Below are 17,691 nucleotides of genomic sequence, written 5' to 3'. Positions count from 1 at the left end.
TTCTTGGCCCTCACAATTTTTTTTTGCAGCAGAATGTCTAATTTTTTTGTGCCAGATTACGTTCTAGAATTCTGCCTTGGTTTTCTAAGTTATGATGTTGCTTTCTCCATAAAGATTAAACCTTAAAGTATATAACGTTTTTAAAAAATATAAAGAAATACTTTGTTTATCTGTAAGAAAGATACAAACCAAAGATTATTTTAACCAGTAGCTATAGTGGCATGTTTATGAAAGTAATTGATAGCTTTTGAAAAAACCTTTGAAGTGGCCATATTTAGGCTTTGTATGTAATTTAATGCTATCTATGAGTGACCCAGTCACAAAATATCAGTGCTAATTTTACTAGGAAGAAAAAGATCATTTAATTGCACTTCAGTAGTGAAATAAATTGCAGTACTATCAGTGATCAGAGCAAAACACAGGGAAAAAAAAGGAAAATGTTCACTGAAAGAGACATCAGGAAAAGAATATGACCAGACAGGATCTCCCTTGCAGTTTCATCAAGGCTGGAACTCCTAATAACAACCAATATCAGTGTGTAATTCTAGTATTGAACTTAGAATGGTCAATATTCCATGTAATGGCAAACAGACATGTTTTAAAGCTGCTCTCCTTGGTACCCTTTCTCCTCAGATATTATGGGTTTTTCTGCAGCCCACCCTATGATTGTCAGCCTCCATAGACCCAGAGAGACCTATCAGGATATTAGCTTGGGCTAGAGGATACATTTCTTTTTTAAGACAGTCTTGAAAACATTGGATTTTTTTTTCTTTTCATCCCAAATAGGAATTTCAAACTTTGAAATATGGAAATCATCCCTAAAATAAGGTGGTTTCCCCCTTTGCCAACTTCTTCAAGCTGCTTCTCTCCTCTGTAAGAACAGACAAAGCCAGCATTTCTAATTGCTCCATTGACCCCTTTTATGTTCTTTTCCATAAGATTTCTCAGAGGATCTTTGTGATTATGTTCTGACCTTTTTGTCATATAGTTGGGCTTTTTCCCTTTGTCATAATTTTAACAAATACAATTTTTATGTGTTGATGGTATTTTCATACATATTATGTTTCATTCTAGCTCAAGTCTATGTGAACCCTTACAATTCCCACAAAGAACTATCCCCTACCACTTAATTTTTATTCCTACTTTTTTTATTTTTACATAGGAGACAAAAATGCTCTCAGGAATATTCTTCTTTACCACTTGACACAAGGAGTTTTCATTGGAAGTGGCTTTGAGCCTGGTGTAACAAATATTCTTAAAACCATCCAAGGAGGCAAACTGTACTTGAAAACAGTTAAGTATAGAAAATGTCTCCCTGCTACAGCCTTGTAACAGAGATTTGATATTCTGTGTCTATCCACATCATAGAATGGCATGCATTTCTCCAGATGTTATAATAGGGTTTGGGGTTATTTTCTAATGTCCCTGATAACTCGGGTTCTCTTTTGATCCTTTACCAGGTGAATGATACTCTTCTGGTTAATGAACTGAAATCAAGAGAATCCGATCTCATGGCAACAAATGGTGTCATTCATGTCATTGACAAACTCCTATATCCAGCAGGTGAGTATTATTCCATGAAATTTATACCCACTGTCTTAAATCTGTTTACATGCTGTGTAACCACAATAACCTTAAGAAGTTAATTAATTTAAAGATACAATTCTTAGGTGGAATTTGAAACAGAAATTTACCTCACTGCTCATTTTGTGGAAGAACCTTGCTTGAAACCTTGCCATGATTTTGAAATGTTATGAAAGTAAAGTATAAGAAAGACAAGAGTAGCCATAGCCTACCTTTTCTGCTGCTATGGAATAATATATATTGAGTACACACTTGTGTGAGTGTTTGAGAATGATTGTATCTCCTGATCACTGTAAATGAAAGTAAAATGCATACAGTTGTATATGTCCTCTTACATGCCTGCTTCTTTTGTCAGAACTGCCTGTTGGAAATGATCAGCTGCTCACAATACTGAAGAAGTTGATTAAGTACATTCAAATTAAGGTACTCTTTCAGTAATTATCCCTCTGTCTTTCTGGCAGGGTGTGTGAAACTGAACAAACACTTCATAAGTCATAAGTGATTCTCTGGTCCTTGCTTTCCTCAGCAGACAACACATTCAATAGCTCCCAGTTACCCAAATATAATCGTGAATGATACCCTGCACTCAACAGTTAGAATTTAGGTTTTTAAGTGCCAAATAATTGTAGAATATTTGCATTTGGATAACTTCAGTGCAGACTGGCCCAAATCTGCTCTTTGGTTCAATTTATCACTCTTGGAAAACAAATCACTTATTTGAAAAAAACACTGAGTGACTAAATTCTTATGTCATCAAAGCCAGAAGCATCAATAGCCTGTGAAGAAAAGCAGGCATTCTTATCTGTCTCAGTTATCCTCTTGAGATTACATTTTCCCTCAACAACGAATGAGAGAACCTACACAAGTAGCATCACCTAACTTTTAGGTCAATGAAGCAGTAAATCCTACCCACACTCACTAGGAAACTATAAGGCAAGTGGTATTTCTTTTAAAGTTTAAATAAATTGCTTTTCTGTTTTTATAGTTTGTTCGTGACAGTACCTTCAAAGAGATTCCACTGACATTTTACAGTAAGTTCATTGTAAATACTTCCAGATGGGTTTGATATTGCTTTTTAGTGTTGCCAATTCCAATTTGGAATTGTACATCTCTTTTTCAATAAGGAAGAAAGCAATTTCTGGGAAAGTAAGATGTACCCATGAAGAAAAGGAAGAGAAAGACTCAAAGTAGAATGTTTCTGGCTGCTGTGCTACTGTATTTTTCCCTTTCCAGATGTGTGACTGGAAAGTAACCCTGAAGTAAGCTGTTCAAACTCTTGGGTTAGGCAAGATACATATGGAAAAGATTGTTTTTCAGTTCTTAGCCAAGGTTCAGGGCTCAGTGCATAGCAGAGTTGTATTCTCTCTCTCTCTAAGATGTAGCATTGTACTGTACTCACTCTCCAAGATGCAGCATTGACTGTGCACTGAGATACTTTCTTTTTCATAAATATTTCCAGAGGGACAGAATGTACCTCTTCTGCCTGTTTCCCTTATGTGCAAATATGAGGCTTTTATGAGCGACAGTTGATCAGAATATTTTCTCTTTAGGGAGTAAATGTAAAAAAAGACCCCTTTAGCTCCCTTGCAGCCTCTCTCAGGGTATGCATTTAGTTTCTGAATATAGAATACGTGTTGAAACAATCTGTTAGAAGACAAAGGTCCTGCTGTAACTTTGTGAGGCAGTATGAATTTAGACAATTTTTTAAATTCCTATGAAGTTCTACCCGTATTTCACAGTAGAAATGGAAACCATCACATCAGACTATTGAAAATTGGGAATGGACACACTGAGGTTAAAAAACCCTTGGAACAAAAAACTGAATAATTCACCTTGATGACAAGTTGAACATGAGTCAACAGTGCCCCAGCAGCCAAAAGAGCCAACCCTGTCCTGGGGTGCATTAGGCACAACATTGCCGGCCGGGCAAGGCAGGGGGTTGTCCTGTTCTGCTCTGCTGCAGGGCAGCCTCACCTCAAGTGCTGGGGGCAGATTTGGGAGTCACTTTTGGGCCCAGTGCCCAAATGAAGGTGACCAACATGGTGAGAAGTGCTGAGGTCAAGACTTATGAGGCGCTTATGAGGTCACTTGGCTTGTTCATTTTGGATAAGAGAAGGCTGAGGGGTGACCTCATTGCTGAGCAGTGACCCCATTGCTGCCTATGCCTTCCCCAAGAAGGGCAGTGGAGGGGGATGTGCTGGTTTCCTTTATGGTGACCAATGACAGGACACGAGGAAATGGAGTGAAGCTGCTTTGGGAAAATTCAGGCTGGACATTAGAAAAAGATTCTTCACCTAGAGGGTGGTCAGTGACTGGAACAAGCTCCTCAGGAAAGTGGTCACAGCATCAAGCCTGACAGAGTTTAAGGAGCTTCTGGACAACACTCTTGGTCATATGCCTTAGTCTTAGGTAGTCCTTTGAGAAGAAGGAAGGTGGACTTGATGATCCCTATGCATCTCTCCCAACTTGAGATATTCTATGATTCTACCTCCCATGGCCAGTGAGAGTAGCACAAGAAGCAGTGTCTGTAAAAATGAAGCAAGAGAGGTCAATGTGGACATCAAGAAAGCTGTAGCCATAGATTTAAGTACAGGACTAGGAAGGCTGGAATTTTTATCGGTGAGGGCTTCTCCACCAGTGAATGGACATGAGTCAAACAACTATCTGAGTTGTTCCATGAATACTTGAGTCTGTCCTAGGTGTAGAGGGACAACTTGATCTCCCAAGGTCATACGTTCTGTGATGTTCTATCTATAGTTCTGAATGCCAGAAGGTTTCCTGTGTTTGCCAGATCAGCTCCCTAATGAAAAGGCCAATGCTCAGATATAAGGTATGTCAGGGAGTTGTGCAAACCTTGGTGTGGGTAATTGCACAAGCCCTCACTGTTATGTACCATACACCATGGTGGGTCCCGTGACCCATCATGGGTTTCGTGAGGCTCAAAGGGAAATAGCATATCAGCAGATTCTGTCTGCCGGTGACCTGAGTGTTTCACCATTCCATAACCAGAACCAACATTCATACTCTAGATCTTTTCGAGCTGCTTTTCCACCCATTAATATCTATGATATTATCCACATCCTTATGAGCAGACCAAATCTAACTGATCGTTGCCAGAAAGAAATTGTAAGAATGGAATGTACTGCATATTCCATTTTCTATATTTTCAGAAATTAACATAATTGAAAGCAACGTCCAGCCTATCGTCACAAAGGAAGGTAAAAGAGGCCTGTGTTCTATATATATTTCTGCATATGTTCATATGCATATTCAGAATATATATTAAATATATTTCTTTAATGGGATGCACTTTGTACATAGCAACTCCAGGATGCTAAGCGCTTTGCTGGAAAAGCAAAGATACAAATATTGCAATTAGAACTGACTGAAACATTTTGTATTAAAAGATTACCCACAGTTGTTCTCCCCAAATGAGTTTTCTCCTTTTTCTACAGGCCTTTAAAATTTTTTTAAATAATTTTTTTCCAAAACATTTATTACCTTTTTTTTCAATTAAGACATTTGCATTTTTTTTAATTAAAACATATATTTGAAAAACTGAAGTAGATATATTTCTCATACTTTGAAGAAGAATTGGTTCATTTTTCTATCATTTTCAATCAGTTCTAACTACCAATATCTGTTGGATGCCTGAAAAGGATATCTAGCCACACTTTGTTTTTTAATTTCTTGAGACAGAAGCATGACTTAAAGATTAGTGCTGGGGCTGAAGAGAACAAAATGTGGATGGGACTGCTAAAATCACTTGTGATTTATAACTTAACTAAAGCCGATGAGATCCAGCTTCCCATTGAAATAAAAATGCTGAAAGGGAACTTGTTTGAGCTCAACTGAGAAAGGCAATTAAAAATTTCATGCAAAGAATTTTATCCAGACTGCTTAATCAGTATTTCTGAGAGGGCTTTCTTCCAGAAGAAGTAACAAATGCTTATTTTGTCAGGAGCTTGACTGCGCTTCATCCCATTTAGGATTAGACACCATTTAACATATATGCTGATCTTTGTTGCCTAGTCTCCATCATTAAATCAGATCCACAGTGCAATATAAATGGATAGATTATTTCATATGGTGATTCATCCAAGCTATTTTAGAAATCTTCCTATGGTGAGGATGAATCACTCTCTGAAAGTACCCCTCCCCTGTTAAACCCAAAGATAGAGAGTATACAGGCTAGGTGATGTATAGGATGTTTAGAAGTTGAAAATTAACTGAAACAAAATTGTCTTTTAAAGAAAAAGTGAAATGTCTGAGCACTTGTATAGTCAAATGTAGAACTATATTTTATTCACCAAATAGAGTAAAAATAACTTTAGACATTAGTGAGTATAGAAGGGTTAGTCCTTTCCATTTCCAGTACAGTATTTCTGCTTTGGGACACATTCCAGGGAGTGATCTCTGGCCAGTGAAGCCTTTCTGTTGATGATTGATTCAGATATAGACCCAATAAAGCCAATTCTGGCCCTTCTGAGCTTTCTCAGTAATAGTAGCAAGTGGCAGATCCCATCAGAACCACATAAATCCACAACTGTCTGTAAATAAATGCTGGCAAAGTTACATGTTAATTTTTTTTGCCAGGAAGTTCTACCAGATCATGATGGGAAGGAGATTTCCATTAAAAAAAAAAATTACACCTCTCCTCACCAAGTTTAGAGGGGAATGTGTGCCTTTTCCTTTCTCATTGTTTTCTACTTGTGTTGAGTTTCCATTGTTCATACATAGGCATGTATGGGATCTAAAAGACTAAACAGATTTGAAGAGTTAAGTCTGTCTGAAACCCAAATCTTAACAGGTTGAATATTCAAAGGATTGATCCTAGACTAAGCGATATAGCTGGCTGCACCTTCACTTTTTGGTTTGCATACATCTGCTGTACCAGTCACATGGAAAGGTACAGTTTTTGAGAAATGTGAAAATAAAGTATTTACAAACATTCATAAATACACCTTTTACATTAATTCATTTGTATTCTTCACTTGTATCAATGTAAATTGATATTTAATGGATTCTCAACATAAGTTTAAAACAGAAGCAAGGGAATGAGTCTTCTAAGATGGTTTCTTTAAAATATTTATAAATGGTTTTCATCCAGACCTGTTAGGAAATAAAAGAAGAGATGGCTTGTTCAGCTGTTTAGAACTCAGAGTAGATAAATAGAGGTCTATAATAACAGAGAATCTTTATGATCTCATCATATCATCTCCTCTGCAGCAAATAAATAAATTATTTACCTCTAAATTCTAATTTATGCAATCATTTGCTATTGCAAATGAAAAAAAAAGTGCATTTTTATTTTTTCTCTATTAAACTTAGCCTAAACTGGCTGTTTTCAACAATTCACATGAGGCACACATATTTAAAAGCTGTTGTTAAATCCTGATCAGTAATTATGGAAAAAAAACCCCAATGCATAATCAAGTTCTACAAAAATTCATATAAAGATATTTAAGGGATTTTTAAGGAAAGTAAAAAAGATGGATTATGCTAAGTCTCTGTCTCTGAATAATGATTAAAGGAAGTTTGTTTTACAGCAGCTTCGTAAGTAGAAGGAGTGCCATGGCACTCCTTAGAGAAGAACCATGTTATTACTACTAATTGATGTATGTTCCTAATTTATCCAGTATCTCCTGCTTTAGATACATTTAGATACATCTGGATTAATTTAATCAACATGACTTCACTCATGATAATGACAGCCAGTAATGCTGATAAATACCCTTACAGGCATTCCAGCTGACCTCAGAAATCTGCTTTTTGGTTTTTTTTTTAAGCTGCGTAATCACTGGCCAAGTCTTAAATACAATGGGGGAAAAAAAAAAGCCACATAAAAAACCTCAAAGCAAAAAATAAAAGAAACTCCAAAACAACAATTAAAATAACCTCCAAAACAAAAAAAATAAAAAAATTTAAAAAATAAAAGGTCTCACTATGTAGATTGCATGCTGATCACCAGTGGAGCAATAGCTATAAGATACCTGCAAAGATGCAGAGCAGCCTTCTTACCAATACATATAGAAAAAGACTTCCTTTCTGTGGCTGAGGATCTGGTTTATTGCCTGAAACTGGTCAAAAAACATTAAAAATATCATATACACAAAACTGAAAAATTAAATTTTATTATATTAAAAAATATAAAGAGTTACTGTACAATAGGATCTATATTTGAGATCATGTGTGAGGAAACAAAGGATTGTACCATGCTGCCACAAATAACCTCTCAGATTTAAACATTTATTACAATCATCTGGTTTATCTAGAGTAGGGGGAGAAATGCAAGCTTCATCTCACCCCCATGCAATACTATGACTATTTTATGACTATTTGTAACGTGTTGTTTTTTTCCTATGTCACAGACCCATCTATCACACAGCTCACTAAATTTATTGAAGGGGAACCTGAGTTCAAAATAGTCAGGGAAGGGGAGACAATAACTAAAGTGATTCATGGAGGTTGGTATGCTTTCAGCAACTCAATTTGTATTAGCTTAAATTGGAAGCATTCACTATTCCCCGTCAATTTCTACTTTATCTGGGTGATTCATGTTAGACAGCCGTTCTGCTTTTAACAAAACTTTTATGAAGTGCTGTAATTTTATTGCATCATTTATTTCTTAATTCTCATGCATTTCAAAATGTTTTTTTTTCCTTAGTTGTGTTCCATAGCTATAGACGAGACAGTTTTAGAAATACTCTGCATGCTGACATAACATATGTCTCAGTTAAAATTATTTGGTCATTGTTGTCCTGCTATCAAATATGTAGTATATGATTCTGTGAATAAAAGGCTAATTTGTCAGAAAGTGAGGTAAACCTTGCCTTCTCTTAGCTAAGGGCACTGAGATGTTCACATTTAGGATGTTTTTAAAGGAAAAATCACATGTGATCATCCAAAATTTTGAGTAGAATTAGTTCCTGGTCTCTGAACACTTTTATTTTTCATAAGATATTCTATGGTATCTCCTTGTATGCTTCAGTCAGTTTCCACATCTCAAAAAGAACCCTTGAAAGTTCATTACTTGATTAATGTCTTCAATTTAAAAATCCTTGTAGAACCAATTATTAAAACATATACCAAAATCATTGATGGACGGCCTGTGGAAGTGACAGAGAAAAAAGTAACAGAAGAAAGAATTATTCAAGGTAAATTAAGCTGAGATATTCATTCTTAGTAAAGTCCACATTTACACACAAACATAACACATCTTAAGTTCTGTCCTAGTGCCTAAACTGCATTTCCTTGACAGATGAATTTTCCTTAATGCTTCCCACTGTCTCTGTAAGGCTGAAAAACTGGCCATGTGTCCTACACACATATACAGAAATGGCAACAATATTTTAACAGCATGAAAACTACAAAAATTTGTCTTCTTTTTTTGGTTTTTATTTTCATATATTAGCTAAGTGTCTTCTTTTGCAAAGTTCTTGCTATCATTTCACAGTGAGACTGCTTTTATTGTGTTTTTGTTCTCTGTCTTCCTTTAGAAGGAAAACTTTTTTTCCAGAACTTCTGGATTATATACCTCCAGGAAGGTTTCATTTTACCAAACACAGATATTTAATGTGTAGATGCCTACTTTTGCATGTCATCCCAGGCTCTCTTGACAGCCATGTCAGAAAAAGATCTCTATTTCTCTGTAAGGTGGGGACTTTATCTGACATCCACAAGTTAGACACTTGGATACAGCTAATGTGAGTGAAAATTAATGTGCATCTGCATCCCTTGATTTACTGACACAAAAGCTCCCAAATTCCTTGGCCAATTTCAGTTGTATTTGACCTATTACAGAGATATTTCTTTAAGCATCCTAGAAATTTACAAGTGGAGTGAGGTGTATTTAAGCATAGTAGGTGCTATATGGAGTTCTTTATTGACACTTTTTGATCACCTTGTTTAAAAATCAGTTTGAATGCTGCCGTTAAAATTCTGTCTGCCAGGGAGCTTGCAAGGAAAAGACACTGTTATAACAACATATTGAATTAGCTGTAAGTCTTAATATTCAGTTTATTTAGAAAATATTGAAATTTAACTGAAGTCATTTGAGCAAGACAGAAATAAAGAACCATACTTAAGTTATTATCATACAACTTTTTGCTACGGTGAAGATAACTGAATGAAAGGCATTAAAGGTTTCTGAATAAAGCTGGGACTATTTTCTGGAAAAAAATTTGGGGGAGATGAATAAAATATAATTTTCTCAATTATTGGATTCAAGTTTCACTAATATCCCACAGGAAGTGGTAAATATAACATAAAATGCCAGAGTTTCTGAGCTGATATCTCCTTATTTTTAACCTGTAGAAACTGATAAGGAATCTCAAATGTTAAGCTTTCAAATGAATCATAACAGTTATAAAAGCAAAAATGTCTATTTGCAACAGTCAATTAAGACTAATCATGGGACTGCAGAAATATCTGATCTATGACCTAATACAGAAGTGTTTAAAATTGTCTTAGTCTAAGAATGTAAGCAGGTAATTACTCTAATTATGATAAATTTGCCTAGTTACTTTCAAGAATAGTTTTAACTACTGTTTTTAATGCTCTTTCTGTTTAATTTGGGAAATTGTAAAAAATAAAGTTATCATATAAGGAGATTACAGCATGTTAACCATGGAATCACCACATGTATTAAATAGGAAAAAATAATTTAAAGGACAAACCTGGTATATCTGATAAAAGCCACTATCTTATAAATTTTTTTTCCAGGTCCTGAAATAAAATACACCAGAATTACTGCAGGGGATCCAGACAATGAAGAGAAGCTAAAGAAAATCTTCGAAGAAGGTTAGTTTGCTTGTTTTGTTTAATTTCTTTCATGCATATATATCATTCTCTATAAAACTTAAATAATGAATAGATATTGCATGTTTTAAAAAATGATGCTCATACTGCTAAATCTTACCCAGAGATTAAACCTTGGAACCACCCAAACGTAATGTTCTGGTTTGAGTTCTTGACCTTCACATTTCAGTCAGCTCTAGAGTTGAGGCTGCCTGGGTCTATTATATAGTATGCTATGTTTATCAGAAGAATATGGTGTTTCCAGTGTTTATGTGGAATTTGATATCATAACAGATGAATTTTTCAGTTCAGAACAATGATATGACAAGATTAATTCATTCATATGCTCTTGTGGGATTACCAGATGTTTTCTGTAAATCAATTTTTTTGCCATAACCTGTATCCTATCAGAGGTTACCAAGGTGACCAAATTTATTGAAGGTGATGGTCATTTACTGGAAGATGAAGAAATCAAAAGACTTCTACAGGGAGGTAATTCAGTGTATTATAACTAACATTTTTGCAACAGGTTATGATAACTGAAACTCCTCTCAGATATGTTGAACTCAACATTTTAAAGACTGACATAGTAGAAGTGGAACTTTAATGGAAAAAAATAGAATACTCTATTCTAATGTCACATATCTGTGAAATGGAAATAAATACCAAAGTCTGAGTTATCAATATTTTTAATTACATTGATCACAGAAAATAAAATATTTGGGTTTTTTCAGTCTTTAAAAAGTTACCTAATTAAAACTCAGGGGAGCAATGAAGATTTATTCCTTTTTTTTTTTTTTCAGTAAATTTAAATCTGTGAAAAACACTTATGAAATGGAACATATTGTAACAGGCCAAATTCATCTTACTTATCAGTTCTTCAGAAATGAATGTTCATTGCCCTCAAGTTAATAATTAAAGGCATGTTTAATATCCTTCTTTAAATGCTTACAGGTGATGGATATCAAGAAATTAACTTTAATTCTCTTCAAATACAGCATTCCAAGGAATGGTTTTCTTTCCTTCTTGCTCTCTTAATTCTAACAGTTTTGGCAGTATATAACCAGTAGCTGTAGAAACTTAGTAAAAGAACTTCTGCTTATGAAATTAATCTTTATCTATGAATTTGGAATGTTTTCTGCTTAATGTAGTTTAGAAAAACTATCTATAATAGCAATGGGGAATAAAAAAGGAATTTAAGTGACAAGGTTTTCGTAAAAGTTAGTTTAAACCTGAGTCAGAAGCTCAAAAATATGGATGGATGCTTCTCTTGACATAAATTAAATGAATCCATTTCATTTTATGTTCACTTTTTAGTAAGTTACCAAGTTGTATACCAGTAAAGTAACTTGCAGCCACATTTAGTTCAATGAACTAAATCTTGTAGTTTTTTAAAAAAACTATTCTATGGATGTGAAAAACTTCAGTCAAGTGAAAAATTTCCTGATGGCTGAGCAGGTGAACAGCTGTCTGCCAGACTTAAACATGCTGGTTGATAACCCAGCTAGTCTTAGAGAAAAGCCAAGGTATGGCTATGACTCCTGTTGACTGTAATTCTTTGTTCTGTTTTAAACATCTGAATCTTAGTTTTACAGACCTAAGCCAGAATTTGCCTATAATATTGGACAGAAACCTAAACTTCCAGAGGATTTTTAATTTTATCCTAAATATCCATCTATGTGAAAAGATTTGTTCTCTGGAGATGCCTATTTCTGGATTGAATATTTAAAAGAAAAGCTGGAAATTTAAAAACTGCAGCAAGAAAATTCCTCCATATACTGCACTATGTTCTACTGGTTTAAACCAGGCAACAATGAGCAGGATCAAACTTTATCTGTAGAACTGTTCAAAACTGACAGATCTGATGCCAGAATCTAATAATTATAACTGTACCTGTAATCACCTTCAGATACAGAGGTATACAATTAAACAGGGATAATCTGTAGAGATACCTCTTAGAGCATAGGTGTATGGAAAAGAGATAAATAGTTTCTCTGCAGGAAATTTGAAAAAGACAACATCATCTCTTGAATTCTTGCTATTTTCCTTGCTATTATATGTTAGTTTGCCTAAGCATCCTGCTTCACAGAATGGACCGAACAGGCAGATTTGTCTTTTGCTTTAATTTGATTTTTCTCTATTTTTTCCATGATTTATCCAGTCAGCTGCCCTTGGCTGCCATGATAATACCTTCCTAGACATTTAGCCAATAAAAGCAGATATACATGCTGCTTTAGGGTTGTGGGTGATAATGGCGATAATGCTTTATGGCCCCCTTGTCTACACAAAATTATTTTTTACTGAGAATTTCCTAATCATTTAAATTTGAGTACAGTCACAAACAAATGTATTATCACTGTCTAAATAAAGGAATTATTTCATATGGGCTTTAATTCTGCTCATAAAATACCCAACACTGCTTAAAACAATTAGCAGTGTGCTAAAACAAAACTTTAAGCCAAGACTGCAATGAACAACTCATCCTTAGAAATAACATGCCTGATGGCATGAATAGCATGGCATCCTGCAACATCTATGCCCAAAAATGACATTGTTTCCACTGAAGGCTCCTTGTATATGGAAAAATGCTATGCCAGATTTAACTCATTTGTTTTTGATGCTTATCGTAGCCGGAACTGAGTACACCAAGGTTACTAAAGTAATTGAGGGGGAGCCACAGATTATCGAGAGAGAAATCAAGAAAGTTCATCTGGAAGGTTAGTTTGTTAAAAATTCAGTATCACTAAGACCTGCTTTGTCTAAAGTGATCATTCCAGGTGATTTTATAGTATCTGTTCACAAAAATTACTAGGTCTGAAGCCAGCATTTTAGCAAGAATTTTGTAATTGTTTTGGAAAGGAATCCTTTCACTGACGTTGCAGAGAAAAATGCTGAGGCTTACCTTGTGGCTAAAAGTAACTAAACCGTTTGGCAAGCATAGTAGACAGGAGGAAATGCCCAACCACAAAGCTTAGGTAAAACCTTTGAAGAAAAATGCACCATAAAGAATTGACTTTTCTTTAAGCAGCACATAAAGAAGAAGACCACGTGAGTTGCTTTTAACTTGAGTTATTTCTTGTCAGAGTAAATGTGATCTGTTGCTGTGAGGGTTTCTCAGCGTTGTGAAGGAGTGGGTGGGGTGCAGGGAATATAACCTCTGGGGTTGAGTAAATATCTCACAGTGTCTTGGTATTTCTCTACCTTTGTCCTGTTGTTAAATGAGGGAAGCTCTTGGATTTGAAAACCCAGAATGGAATAAAGGTCCAAAAGGACCCATTTAGAATTCAATCTGCTTTTATAGCAGCAATTTGTTCTTCAAGTTTAACAATCATTGTTTAAGGATCTTCATTCAAAGTTAAGAAGTAATTTGCTTACGGTTTCTTTTGTATTTATGTCTTTTTCTAATTCTAATTCTAATAATGCAGAATAGGTTATTCTGTCAGCCTTTGAACCAAATACATAGGAGAAAATATTATGGCTTTTGGAGAATGAAATTAAATAAATGTGTTTCTACCTTTTTAATTTTGAAGTCTGTGCCAAACAGTGAAGGTTGATACATAGTGTTTGTACAGCTTTGGTGCTGAATAGTACAAGTCAGGCTGGGGAGTCCCCTATTGCCTGAAAATGACAGACGGGTGTGATCTTCAAACATGAGGCTTATCTGAAAGAATAATTGTACAGACAGCACCTAAGTATGGAAAGCATGGTTTGGATGAACCATATTCTGTCCTTGTCAGGGCAGTGCAGAGCTTGAAATTTTCTGCCATGGTGAGGCAGATACCCAGTGTTTAGCCTCAGCTGGAATGAGGTCCAGCCTGTATCTCAGGGCTATGCATTGGTATATCCTGTACCTCAGGATGAAAAGAAAACTGGCTGCAGCTTGTTAAGTGAATAAATAAGTACTTCGTGGTTGTAAAGAAGGAAAAATCACTGCAGTAACATTTCTGTGACAGTAACAGAATTACCTCTTATGCTTGTGATGTGTTTTTCCTCCCAATGAGGAGACATCTGGTTAAAAAAAAGGCTCAAGGTTTGATGAGAAAAAGAAAAACATGTCCATAGTTTCACTGAATAAGTGAAAAAAAAAAAAAGGATATATCTAATCGGGGTGGTATGTATTCAACAGCCCTTGCTCTGCTCCACCTTTTATAGCGGAAGCCTGAGAAAATTAACTGAACCCTAGATGTGGAATCACACGGTGGGCTCACAATGCGGTTACAAATCAAGCCCCAAACACAGCTGGAAATGTGGACGACATCTTGTAATGCTTTCAGGCATTTAGCTCATTAATAATTCCTGAAGTAATGGCAATGCAACAGACCTGGATATCCTCTGCTGAAAGCTGAAACTGAGTCCTGTGCCTTAACCTGAGCTTTTACCTCACTGACAGTGTCACCCGGCTTTTGATGAATGAAGAGCATAGACAAAATGCCCTGGCACCTGCCTACATCCTGTAACCATCTGTAGAGGATCAGTGCAGATAATGGATTCATTCATATGTTTAAAATGCAAGAATACTTTTGAAATGTTACTAAGCTTTAATAGATGACTGCACATGAGTGAAATGTGGGAATTGTATTATAAGCATTCATGTTTCAGGTGATCAAGCCAACATGCTACTGGAACAAAATTCTTAATTTACTGAAAAATTTAAAGAACAAACTTCAAAAGTCAGCAATGAGTTTCCAATATTCCTAATGAGTTTTAATTCAAAGGCTTCAGCAAATAACTTCTGACTGCAAAATTTCTGTTTTCTAGAAGCACCTGTACGGAGAGCACAACCAACAAGGAGGACACAAGGTAAAAGCAAAGCATACATTTAAACATATAGCACATATCAAATATTATTCTCAGTTATCTTAAGAGTCAGGAGGGGAAAAAAGCTCTTAAAAATACAGACTCCAAAAGAAAAAAGGTTGTATTTCTGCTTGAAAAAAAAACCAACAAAAAAAATCTGGAATTGCTAATTATTTTTTTCTGATATTTGAAAACAACCAAGATTATGTGCTTCAGTCAAAAAGTGTTTCAGATGAAAATAAAGCCATCAAAGTGAAATCTGACTTTGGAGTCTTAACAATGGGAAAATGGCAATCTGGGATTTTCCACCACAGGACTTATAACTCTCAGAATCTATGATATTATGATTAACGAAGAAGATGGAAGATCCATTTAATTTCACAGCTGCCAGCACAGGAGAGAAATGTTCGCCACCAGGCTTCATCTTTCCTTTTCACATGTCTGTTTCACAAGTAAATACAGTATGTAGTGTTACTATGTTATACATAATTATAGGTAATAATTAAAGTTCTTTTTCCATGTTTTGCAGGGGGAGCAGCAAGACGGAGGACAAGACTAGCTCATTCCTAAAAGCTTGCCAAGACAGAATTCACAGAATTGCAAATTAACAACATGGTCTTTGAGAGGAACTGTTGTTTGGGGTTTTTTTGAAATGAGAACATTAGAAAATGACGTTGTTTTGATGAAGTAATATAAACTGAACCATGAATCCACAAAAAGATGTGAAGCTGCAGATACTCACGGCCAGCACAGTGCTCATTAGGAGTAGTCCATTGGAGGTGCTTTTACTGCTCTTGATAGTAAGGGCTATGCAAAGTGGGGTCCTGGAAGCCCAAAAACTTCTGTAGAACCAGGATCCCTTCTTATGCTGGCTAGTAAGTGTTTGATGGATTGGATTAAAAATGAGCAGGGAACAACAGAGCGTGTATTTTTTTATTATTATTATTTCCACTAAATAAGAAATATAAATGAATTAGATAATTTCTAGGAAAAAAAAAATCACCTCAGGTGACTTTTATAGTAATCTAAGGAAATAAGAGATGTTAACATAGCACTTTTGGTTCAGTAGTATTGTATGCTTTTTTATAAGTCAAAATTCATCATGTGTTTAAATTTGTAATGATACCAGTAATGTTACCTTTTCTAAGCAAACAAATACGCCTTATATTAAATGTATCCTCTTTTTGTCCTACATTGCATATCCAAATACCTCCTAGTAACTTGGCTAATGGAAGCTCTTGAAAAAAGGGAAAAAGCAAACATTATGAGCTTCTTGCAATGTATTCAAGATCATGTTGACTTCTTTACCTTTAAGAAAAATCATTCCCATTAAAGGAATCTTATAACAATACATGTACTGAGATTCTTAAGTGTTTTCCCACTTTACCCTAAATGTGTCTTTTGATTATTAAAGTGGATTGCAAAAGGGATAAATAAAATGCATGCAAACAGTTAACTCAGCATGGAAAAAGGTCTTACAAAAATGAGGCCAGGTCCGAAAGCTTTTGTAACAAAGCATGCTTTGCTAATATCTGGTATAATGAGGAGTTTTCTGTAAATTATGTCAATTTTATAACTCTAGTTTTGTATTCATAGAAGTTTTCTGCTTTTATCAACAAAAGGTGAAAAGCAATTATTAATGGAGTAGAAAAAACATATTCAAAGTTCCTTAATTTTGCAGACCAAAGTTTCAGAGGCATCATCTAACATGCTTTTCTACTTCTGTTTTGAAACCAATACTCAATAAAGAATTTGGCTGAACTGTGCTTTCTTTCATTTGTAAATATTTTTTAGCAGTAAAGCAAATTCTAAATATTCTTAAGATTTTTAGTCTATCTGGTAATTGCAAAATATGCTTTCACAGAAGAAAACTGATGCTTCTCTTCTTACTTAGCATGTGCTAATGGACTTAAACTGCATCACTCTCCTTAAACAATTAAAAACTTTCCCTAATTCCATAATGACATATCCTAAACACTGCTCCTAAAACAATACAACTATCTGAGAATGGGATTGATAAGTTGTGCAGCCTTACTGGGCCATCAGATGTCACTAAGGTAACCTCAGTATCTACTATGATAGTGCTTTAGTGGAAGGACAGCTTTTAACCCAGGCAAGACCTAGATGACTTTTAGGTCAGCATCAGAGGTCTTAGGACTATCTAGAAGGTGAACTGAAGCTGTCAGTTTGGGACACTTTATTGTCATTAAATCATTGGCTTTAAACTTCTTCCTTCATTGCTGTGCTACCATAAGCTCTCAGTCAAGCAAGATTTTAAATGACAGGAATTATTTTAGTTGAAGAGTGTGTCTGTGTTCTTGCCTCAAAAAAGTTTAGGAGATAACAAAAAAAATGGAATGGTAATGACAGATAAAGAATGGACAGAAAATAGGAAGAAAGTAGAAGGTAGCAAAAAAATGATTAAAACCTATCCTGTGGTAGGACAATTTTACCTTTTCAATTAGGAATAAATTGGTGACATACCATAACTTTGGTATGTTTTCTGCTTTG

At 35.2% G+C, this 17,691-nt stretch overlaps 1 protein-coding gene across 8 annotated transcripts in view; it reads left to right on the top strand.

Annotated features, from left to right (window-relative positions):
* POSTN (periostin) overlaps positions 1–16,946 on the top strand; it is a 31,757-nt gene extending 14,811 nt beyond the window's left edge. Inside the window, exons 13-24 of one of the 8 annotated variants that reach the window (XM_048295133.1) lie at positions 1,163–1,293; positions 1,461–1,563; positions 1,940–2,007; positions 2,570–2,615; positions 4,755–4,802; positions 7,956–8,051; positions 8,652–8,741; positions 10,309–10,386; positions 10,795–10,875; positions 13,014–13,100; positions 15,142–15,183; positions 15,710–16,946. In XM_048295133.1, the coding sequence (XP_048151090.1) occupies positions 1,163–1,293; positions 1,461–1,563; positions 1,940–2,007; positions 2,570–2,615; positions 4,755–4,802; positions 7,956–8,051; positions 8,652–8,741; positions 10,309–10,386; positions 10,795–10,875; positions 13,014–13,100; positions 15,142–15,183; positions 15,710–15,750 (911 nt within the window). In that variant the 3' untranslated portion in view covers positions 15,751–16,946. The remainder of the gene's footprint in view (positions 1–1,162; positions 1,294–1,460; positions 1,564–1,939; positions 2,008–2,569; positions 2,616–4,754; positions 4,803–7,955; positions 8,052–8,651; positions 8,742–10,308; positions 10,387–10,794; positions 10,876–13,013; positions 13,101–15,141; positions 15,184–15,709) is intronic. The other 7 variants (XM_048295134.1, XM_048295137.1, XM_048295135.1 and 4 more) reach the window with 7 other exon arrangements.
* The last annotated feature ends 745 nt before the right edge of the window (positions 16,947–17,691 follow it).

Source organism: Corvus hawaiiensis, chromosome 2 (genome assembly GCF_020740725.1).
Source record: "Corvus hawaiiensis isolate bCorHaw1 chromosome 2, bCorHaw1.pri.cur, whole genome shotgun sequence".
Lineage (NCBI taxonomy): Eukaryota > Metazoa > Chordata > Aves > Passeriformes > Corvidae > Corvus > Corvus hawaiiensis.
The sequence above is the reverse complement of the archived record's forward strand: the minus strand, read 5'-3'. Positions and strand labels throughout refer to the sequence as shown.